This window comes from Cupressus sempervirens, chromosome 2, assembly GCF_028749045.1.
Source record: "Cupressus sempervirens isolate cs-2001-9-10 chromosome 2, ASM2874904v1, whole genome shotgun sequence".
NCBI lineage: Eukaryota > Viridiplantae > Streptophyta > Pinopsida > Cupressales > Cupressaceae > Cupressus > Cupressus sempervirens.
Window position 1 is genome coordinate 40,454,833 of NC_143119.1, and position 10,092 is coordinate 40,464,924.

At 36.2% G+C, this 10,092-nt stretch overlaps 1 protein-coding gene across 1 annotated transcript; it reads left to right on the forward strand.

Moving 5' to 3' along the window:
- The first annotated feature begins 3,085 nt into the window (after positions 1–3,085).
- On the forward strand, positions 3,086–6,607 carry LOC149570964 (Late embryogenesis abundant protein (LEA) family protein). Its single transcript, XM_089812509.1, has 3 exons — positions 3,086–3,558; positions 3,645–3,864; positions 6,268–6,607. The coding sequence occupies exons 1-3, from the start codon at positions 3,335–3,337 to the stop codon at positions 6,481–6,483; spliced, it is 660 nt and encodes a 219-aa protein (XP_089668635.1). The 5' UTR covers positions 3,086–3,334; the 3' UTR covers positions 6,484–6,607.
- The last annotated feature ends 3,485 nt before the right edge of the window (positions 6,608–10,092 follow it).

A 10,092-nucleotide genomic window follows, 5' to 3' on the forward strand; every position in this document is an offset into this window, starting at 1 on the left:
AGAACTGTGATATGAAATCAACAATTCAAAGTTGTAAGTTATCAGATCAAACATTCTACTGTTACTTTCTAACAACTGTATCAGCAGAGTGAAATCCTTTGGTCTAAGGTTGATTTAACAATCATTGTAAAATCCTTAAACAAGGTGACATTCCAAGTGAGTGAGTGTTCTAAAGTCCTTTAACCAGGCACACTTCTAACAGGGTGTTAAAATCCTTTAACAGGGTAGGATCTAACAATCCTTTGTAAGTCTTTAACGGGGCAGGCCTTTCATAGGGCAAATCATGAAAATGTTCAAACTATGTAACCTTAACAGGTGACACTTTATTGCTGCGGTAGTGAAGAATTGTGGGTGTCATCCCCACCTCAGTTCTACCTTTTCATTGGAGGGTTTCTGGGTAATCATATTAGGTGTCAAGTGTGCGTATGATTATATGTTTGATGCATTTTCTTTACATTTCATTTCATTTTTTGCATGCATCTAATGAATGGTAAAAAATGATTTCAATATTAAAGTTTGAACTTCTGATTCACCCCCCCTCAGAAGTATATATTTCCCATTTGTATTTCCAACAAAATATGATCAGTTGAATCACTAACTCCATGTGCCATTGCTAGGGATATAATCTTGCATGCTTAAATACACGATCAAGTGCAATTGCATATAATAACATAGCTAAAGCAATCAATGCATTAAATACCTAATTTAACCATCTATTCAAATATATTGAAATAATCCATTTACATCACTCACATTTGCATAAAGCATAACAAAGAAAGAATGAAGTAAATCACCATAGTATTAAATCCACATCTAACATAATCAAAGATATGTCCAAATACCAAATAACCGGATATCATCATAAAACTTACTATCATCTCAAAATGACATCATCATGCAAATATGATCAACTAAACAACATAGTAATCTAACATCTATGATATTGAAATCAAAGTATAACACCTGATCCTCAAGTCATCTTAAATGTAAAACATAACATGAGTAACAAGTATCTCTTGGATCAAAATAAACAAGGTACAAACTACGAACACGAGAGCCACTGCATGTAATGGAGTACATTAATCACAATATTTATTCAAAATGGACAAAGTAGGGAGCCTTGAAGTTGTTTCACATAATGCACTTGGTAGGTGTGAAGCCAAATGTTGTCATTTAAGTGTTCTTCCCACTTGCACCTACCTAATGGCTTTTAAAAAAGTTAAGGAGATCAATTATTTTTAATTAGAGATGGGTTTAATTAGATGTTTCATGGTTAGTTCCTTGATAGATATGAATACCAAATGTAGGAGGTTAAAGATTGCACTTCACTCATTTAATACAATGTCTTATAAATATTTGATCTAATTTGATCATCATCTCATCTCTATAAGTCTTGATTTGATTATCTATTAGATCTAGTCATAAGATTTGATAAGGCATAGATAGTTAGGCGATCAAAGGCAATACAATGAAGATCAATTAAAGCATAACTCCATTTCTATGACATATTATAGAAATTTTAAAGTAGAGACAACCTCCACCTCTTCTAATTTCTCTATGAATACATGATATGGTGCAAAGGCATTGGAGTTAATCAAGCAACAAAAAATTGAATGGATGAGAATAACTCTGTTTTCATACCCCAACAACCTACATTTTGACAAACTTCTCACTTCTCACACAACATGCTTGGCAGACATTAACCCTAAGTTTGGGAATGAAGAAATCCAAAATAGTTATTTTTCATGTTTGAATTGGAATAGTTGAAATCAATGGTGAAGTGTGTATAGTAGTTGGAGCTCTTGCTAGGGGAGGTTAACAAGAAGCTCATCACAATCCTCTAGAGTTAGTGTCCAATGGTGCAATTTATGTTTAAAAAGGGTTGTATTACCTTTCATGCCTATGTCATTTATCAGACGACTTAAACATCATACACTAAGGCTAAATTCCTAGGCTAAAAGTGTTAAATAGTCAAAATTGACTAATTATTCCAAACACAATTCTTTCCTGAGTGTGTGATGTTTAAGGGTGGTCTTCATTCACTATCTAAGCAATGTTGGCTTTGACAAAATAAAGGATTTGAGGCATATTTTGCAAAGCATCATCACACTCAAAAAGTTGATCGATCACACCATCATGCTTACTACCCCAAGTCAAATGTTCATCTCATTCTTCACGCCAATGATTGTTGCACATTAAATATTTGTTCCAAATTATTAATCAAGTTGCATTAGTCTTGTTTCTTTTCTTATTCTATCCCCTCTATACAATATTTGTTACCTCCAATCCATGGTGTGGATTTTTCATTTACATTCTTAGAATTTTAGTTACCACCCAATTTAGATATTGGTTTGTAATTAGAAGAGATCATATCAGCAAGCCAACACCCCCCCCCCTCTCTCTCTCTCTCTCTCTCTCTCCACATGTTCTTTTTATTCTACTGATTTTTTGTATTATAAAGATACAAAATCATGCTTTAATGTTGTAATGCATGATAGCCATCTTTGATTATTGTGGGGTGTATGCCTAATGATGAATGTATGTATGGATAATTCTATAAAAGTGGGTGTTTGAATAATTGTACAAAGAATCATCCCAATCCCATCTCTATAAAATGTGAGAATGACGGGAGAACCATTGGAAGAAGATGTCGATTTTAATGAAATTTCGTTTGAGAGTAAAATAGGGAAAATTCTTGATTTTTTTTAGGAGTATTCAATTAATACAAACTTCTAAATCTTCACAACCAAGAACAAAATTCTAGATTTATATAGTTTATTGGATATAAAAAAGCTTAAATCTATAAGAGTGTCTCACTTGAAAAAGTCGAGTAGATTCAATAATAACAATTTTAAGATTAAATTATTAAATTTTAAAAGTGATCCTATAAAAAGACTCAAAGAGATAGAATAGTGATTCATCCTTCCATACCTCTATGACATTACTATTGCACCCGGAAGTGTGATTGCTATTAATATTGATTTATTATAACAATTAAAAAAAAATGCCATTCTAACACACGACAAAACAAGAATCTTCTCCAAAGCCGTTCTATGTAATAAAAAATGCATTCATTTTTTTAATTGGAAGAATAAAAATGCATCTTGTAATTCAACGTGGTTGTTGAAGATTAGAAACATATCCCTTTTGAACTACATAATAGCCGTATACGAGCAGTTTAATCGATAAAGACCGGAATTCACTGTCAAGAAGAATGGTTAGAAATTCAGAAATTAAAGAAGAATTCGGTGGCAACGAGTTTTAAAGCCCTACTAACTGCTTTTCTATCTTCTCCTCTCTGTATTGGGCTTTTTCGGATAACTGAGCTACAAAAATGGCCTGGTTAACTCGCTTTGTGGTGATGGTTTCATTTTTAGCTCTTGGCATAGTGGTATCTCCAGAAACTTTTGGATCAAAATCTACAGGTCAAATGGGTTCGTCTGCGGCAATTGGAGGGAATCTTGCTGTAGCATTGAAATTGGCCCACTTACTGAGTTTTGCCACAGCTTGGGGATCAGCACTGTGGGTAACATTCATTGGTGGGATCATCATGTTCAGGTAAAACCCAATTCATTCTTTTATTGAACCATTGTTGCTTTTGTGGAGGGGGCGGCGTTTCAAAACCCAATGATTTTTCGATGCAGGACACTGCCTAGGCATCAGTTTGGGAATCTACAAGGAAAAATGTTTCCTGCGTACTTTTCTATGGTAGGTGTGTGTGGTGCAGTTTGCCTTGCAGCATTTGGTCTGATGCATCCGTGGTCTTCTGCCTCTTATTTGGAAAAATTACAGCTGGGGTTGCTCGTATCTTCTCTGGTGTTTACTCTTACCAATATATTCATCTTCATGCCAATGACAATGGATGTAAGTTTATCTCACGCCTTTCCGTTTTTCTCACTTGTGAGTATCAGAGAGACTCAGCTCTATTTACACTAGATACAAATGATTAAAAATTTCCAGGTCATGTTTAGGACGCAGGAATGAAAATACCCTAATACTGTGAAACGTAAAATTGGTTGTTTCGGTGTTTTTGTCGAGGCATATGGGAGTTATGTATCATGCATTTGGGACTTATCATCGCAATACTTATGCTGTGGTAGTCATGCAACAATCGAAGTGGCTCTCTTACAAAATAATGATCGATTGATTGGGGATGAATATGTTTGTTTGGCCATTTCTTTTCTCTTCCGTGATTGAAAAATCTAAAACAATTCTTTTCCTGCGATCATTAGAAAAAATACGTCTTCCTCGAGTAGAATGAAGTTGAACCTAAAAACTATGGTCATCAAAATAAATCAATGTCCAAAAACCCGCTGATCTTCTTAATTGTAGCAGACGACATTCCTTTGACAAGTGCGTAAGCTAGGTCTAGCATTTGCCTGTGGCTAATGAAGAGCTCTTTACGCTTTCAAATTCACGTGTGACGTTATAAACACATCGCTACCTGTTCTAGAATAGTCGATAGCTCAATTACTTTACAATTTACCATGCAACAATCAAAACAGTAATTATGGAAACAGAGATTTAGCAGAAAAAATTGGTATTGGCTAAATCCCAAACTAAAACGTCAAGCATACAATAGACGTTCGAGAAAAAGGCTAAGTGTCCCTTGGTAAGTCGCGTTCTAGTTTAACGTTTAGATGTCGCCAAAAAAATTACAGGGTAACAAAAAAAGAGCTCCATTAAAACATAAAGTAAAGCTACATTCCCAATGAACAAGTTTTAACAGTCCAGAGGGGTCTCAAAACACTCTGTTTCTAGTCTGCTGATAATAAACCCCCTATTTTCCCATCTCAAATATAATTCTCCTAATCTGTTATTCTAATGGAAAGCCAAGGGTCTCAAAAAACAATTATCTGCAATCATTGGAAAAACAGCATGTGGTTTAAAGGGTTATCAGGCTTCAGCACCCCTGAATATTGTACAAACCAACCCCACTTGTGAGAAGGTGGTGTGAGTGAGGGCCACCTCTTCTTGGGTGCACATAAGCAACACCATTGAAATTTGTTAAATCTATTTTTGGATATCTCATGGTATCCCCGCAACTCAAATCCAGTAGGTTCCCTTTATAGGGCGAGTTTGAGGTGAGACTAATCCCTGGGGCCATGCTGCAATCTGTACCACCCCCAGTAGGTGTGGCTGAATAATTCTGGGCAGGAGAATTGAACCCGAGACCTTGGGGAACTACTCACAACCTCAGACCAACTCACCTAACTGTGGGGGCGTAATTTGTTAAATCTTAGAGTTGAGATCATTCCTTTATTAATTAGATAAGATCCTTGGGCATCAGGGAGGGCTGGCATTTGGTCCTACGCTTGTAACGTTTGTTGGAAAATTCATCTGCACTCAAGCTGTGCACTCAATTATCCTAAAAGGGTAATGATTCCTTGGGAGGGGTCTGCCGGACTTTTCTGGGAAGGCACTTCTGAGAGAATTTTGAAGTGATTTGCAATTTAATGGGCCCGTGCATGTGCAAATTTAATGTTCACTGCTATGATTCCAAAAGAATCTGCATTCAAATCTGTAAGTTCAAAAGTAATCAGTCAAAAACCATTAAACAGAACTTTCCATTTTGTATAAGTTTTTATTAAAATCTTTGAGTGTGTGGTTCAAAACTTCCCGTTCCATTTCAGCAGTCATTTCCCTCTGGCCACAAGAATCAGTACTCTAGATTCTAATAACAAGTTTACATTTCTTCTCATTTCCCATTTTCTAAAGTGCAAGAAACCATCCATTTATCAAAAGCAGACAGTTATCCCTCTTGATGACACAACATACCCTGTTACCGGTTGAATCCTCAGCCTTGCCAGCTCAAAATTGAAATTTAAATATTTGCATTGTGAAGTAGAGTGATTTGGTCTAAGCAATCAAGATTTTTGGGTGCTTCTGAGAACATCCTAGATTCATGTCACTGCTCCTTGGCAGTGGGCACAATGCATATGATTGAGCGGCACTCCTTTTATGTCTATTATTAAACTCCTTTGGTTCTTCGTGCATAATGGTTGAGTTGTTTACTGCTGATTACATGTTCTGATCTTAACAATTTACTTATCACATGAGACTCATGAGAATCATGACCCATGATTCATATCAAATTAATGAAACAGGATCTTTAAATTGATATTTGTAATGTGTTTCGATTACCCCTTCCTGCTTGATCCCCGACACACACACGCACACAATAAGCAAAGTTATGTGGCTTGCCTCAAATATATTTTCTTTTTCGGTTTCTGATGTTGGAAAATTGAACTAAATCCCTTCCTGCAGATGATGAGGCAAAGACACAAGATTGAAAGAGAGGAAAATATTGGAAATGAGGTGGGATTGACAAAGAACCATGAAGTAGCAAAGCGTAATCCAAAATTGGCAGAAGTAAACAAAAAGTTTGGAATGATTCACGGTTTATCATCATTGGCAAACTTGCTGTCTTTTGGTGGCCTTGCCATGCATTCTTGGTATCTAGCCGATCGTCTTCTTCTGTAACTGCAAGATGTTTCATACATATATTAGTTTCAATTTCAGCCCTCTAAAAACCATTTTGATGACATAACTATAAAGTTTATAATCTTCTGAATAAAATTGCTTAATCATGTTTTTCTTCCCTTTATTTGTTGAGTGCATGTTATCTTTGAATTCACATCTAATTTTGAAAATTGAGAATGAATCATGCAATAAGTAAAGCAACTTTAGGCCTTATTCTGATTCACCTTTCGTGATTATATTCAACATGGCTTGAGGCTATTAGGTTGTTAAAATTTATATTTGATTACAGCTGTCTGGCCCCTGTAAACATCATTGTTATGAGAACCATTAATGACTTTTTCAGACCATTGGGTACTTAGAAAGGCTTTGATAGTATTTCTCTTGTTATATATATTTTATATTCAAATTATTCCATGTTTTAGAGCATTCTATGTTACATATCTTGATTTTGGCTGGAGTATCACTATTTTACTTTTCGAGACATCTGGTCCATAACAGATTCAAGCTAATGTCCTATCCAAATATTTGGACATCCATCCACCATTGTAAGATATAGCAAGGAGATAAAGTATAGAAAGTTGTAATTTTCCATTGGAAAATTAGTATATACACATTTTTCTTGGTAAATGTTCCATAAGGTGTGACTGTGGACCAAACATTCTATTTGGAATGAAATTGTGATCAATGGAAATGCTTCTTTTAGAAAATGAGTACATCCACATTTGGTTTGGTGTATGTTCCATAAGCTGTAACCGTTGATTCACCATTCTACTTGGAGTGAAATTGTGATCAATGGAAATGCTTCTTTTAGAAATTTATATCATCAATGATGTAATGTTCCCATTTGGTATTGTTTCTGTAATTGGTTAACAAATTAAATCTAATAAAAAACACTAAGGTTAGAGGAAATATCAAAGCTATTGAAGCTTTTATTTGCTGAAAACTTTTCTGTGTCTAGTAATTTTTCAGTGAAATATTGAACACGTTCATGTGTACAAAGAGTATCATGCAAACCCTTATTGACCACGCATAGGCCATTATGCCACTAAAAAAGGCATGATACAGGGTAGGACTTGATTGATTGGGTATGTCAACTGACAATTTGTCTTCATGAAATATCATATATCTCAGAGCTGTAGTTAAAGCCATATCAATAAGTTGTAATGCTCCATCGAGTATTGGGACAAGGGGATGTCAAGGCAGGTCTTGGGGATGAAGGGACTAAGGACCTAGATTTGTGGACAGTGGCTAGCGGGGGCCTAGGGGTGGAGCCTTCAGTAGTGTCAAGAGGCAGTGCCCTGGCATTGCTCCTTGTTATGGTCCTTGCCACCAAGCACAATTTTAAGGCCCTAGAAGCCACACAAACTTTCATGGCACATACCATTTTTTCCCCAGCCGATGAAGATTTGGCTAATGCTCTCATTCTTGCGGTTTCTTTCATTTTTTCTATTCCATTTCTGTAACATGTGCAGCAACCTTGCTTAATGTGTTGAAACCTGTTATGGTTGTACTGAGGCTGGAGTCATAATTAATTGCTTTCTACGAGTACTTAGGGTGTGAGTGGGGTCCATTAGCCATTAGGATTGGAGTTAGTAGCCCAAATATGAAAAAATAAATGATTTTCTTCCTTTTTTCCAGCTATCTAATGCAGAGGATGACTATTAGATTTTGGCAAACTTGGTGAACAACAACAAGACCCCCGAAGGTCCTGGGTACATCTTTTTTTCTCCTTGACATTCCCATCTTGGAAATGGATGGATTCACTGGTGACGTGGGATACTACTTTACAGTTAAGCATGTGTTGTTTTTATTATTCTGAGAGTTGCTTTCCTAGGACAACAATCACCTTTTGAGCAGATGTATATTTACGAATTAATAGCTAATGTTTCCTATTTGAGGCAAGGGCATGTTTCTTGGAGTACCCATGTTCTGGGTACACCATGCACTAGAAACAGCTGGTTCAGTGTGGATGCAGCCTTGTGGAACAGTGCTTTTTATTCTCTCAAGAACTTCCTAGGAGTCTCCATGTCCCAGTGATGTCCTTGTGCCAGAAAGGCTGGATTTTCAGTGTGGATGCATCCTTGTGGAACAGTTCTTTATAGAAGTTAGTAGACTTAAGATCTCCTGAGATAAACATGTTTTGTTTCACTACAATTTTAGAGTTGAGCGTTGTGCTTGTTCATATGCATCTTAAGCTACATTCTTACAGGAGCAAATGTAATATTTGAAGAAACAGGTAGAACAAAAGAGACTTGCAAAAATTGGAGTGTTTCTGTGTAGAAAATAGTTTAATTACTGAAAAAGGAGCAGAATTTTAATATCACAAGGATAGAGGGACAATAGAGATAATGCAGAATGCTAGGCCCTGAGCATTTCCATGATAAATAATGTAACATAAAACTTACACCATACTGGGGCTTAAAGTATTCAAAGTGGGTCCCTCAGCATTCCATAGCAATTGTCAAACTGTCATATTACTGTTTACAAATGAATTGTGACCAACCTTGAGTCATAATCTTGCTCAAGCATTTTGTATGATGCCATCAATCGAGGTGAACTAATAAATTAGCTAATTAGCTTTGAATATAATCTCTGGCTTTCTGCACTCCCTTAAATTGATGGTAAAAATTGTTTCCTTGTAAAGTAAGATTTGAAAGCTAAACCCCAACTCTAAGATTGGATTAAAATGCTATCAAGAGTCCGCTCTCATTGGGAGACAAAGTTTTAAAATAACAGAAATAAGCACTGATTGTCTGATGGCTCGACTTTGATCCACTTGTGGCCTATTGTCCCTTTCTGATGCTGAAATGTCTTGTTTTGAAGCTTTATTTCTGGTTGCTGATCTAAGTCCACTTGACGATCAACAGTCTGCCAAAATTTATTTCTTGATGTGTCAATGAACTTACAACACTGGCCAATCCAATTGAAACATTGTTATGATCAAAAGCCTTGTGAAATGATCTCCTGTTTGGTTCTTTCATATTTATCCCATGTTCCATCGTTTCATCGGCTGTCATTCAGCCAACCAAACATTTTCAAATATCATGTACAAGCGCTAGCTGTTATATTAAATTCTTTTTTGCTTGAATTGTGTGGTTATCCCTGGAACCCCTTCTAGCACTCAACCAGCCTTGCCTTGGTCTTTCTTACTGCCAAGTTGGGGTGAGGTCTTAGGTTAGCTGGGGTGATTAGTCCTCTATGTGTGCAGTAGCACAAACCACACATGCCAAGTAAACTTGTCTTCCGAAGTTGAACCCAAGACGAATGGAGAAGCAAACCCACCGCCCAATCGAAATCTGTTGAGTATGTGGGCAGCTGTTATATTAAAGTTGCATCAATGGTCATTTTCCATCCCCTTAGTTCTACAAAACTTGTCATATACCTGTATGTCTGAAGAATTTCCACCCATTGATTAAGTAAAAATCAAGAAAGTGTTCTGTCATAAACATCAAGAGTACTATTGTTTGCTAGCTCCAATTATAATTAATGGCTGGTCATTTTCAAAAGCTACGCTTTGGTATCATTTTTAAAATAAAATTTTTGGTAGATTTTGTTGAATAGATTGGGTGATGAGCCAGCAAGATCAAATCTCAAGAAGTTGAATACCAG

Bases quoted from the DNA above. Each gene is read 5' to 3' on its own strand.
- LOC149570964 (XM_089812509.1), top strand. From the start codon at position 3,335: ATGGCCTGGTTAACTCGCTTTGTGGTGATGGTTTCATTTTTAGCTCTT. The intron at 3,559-3,644 runs GTAAAACCCAAT...TTTTCGATGCAG, and splicing joins GGTGGGATCATCATGTTCAG to GACACTGCCTAGGCATCAGT. The intron at 3,865-6,267 runs GTAAGTTTATCT...CCCTTCCTGCAG, and splicing joins TCATGCCAATGACAATGGAT to ATGATGAGGCAAAGACACAA.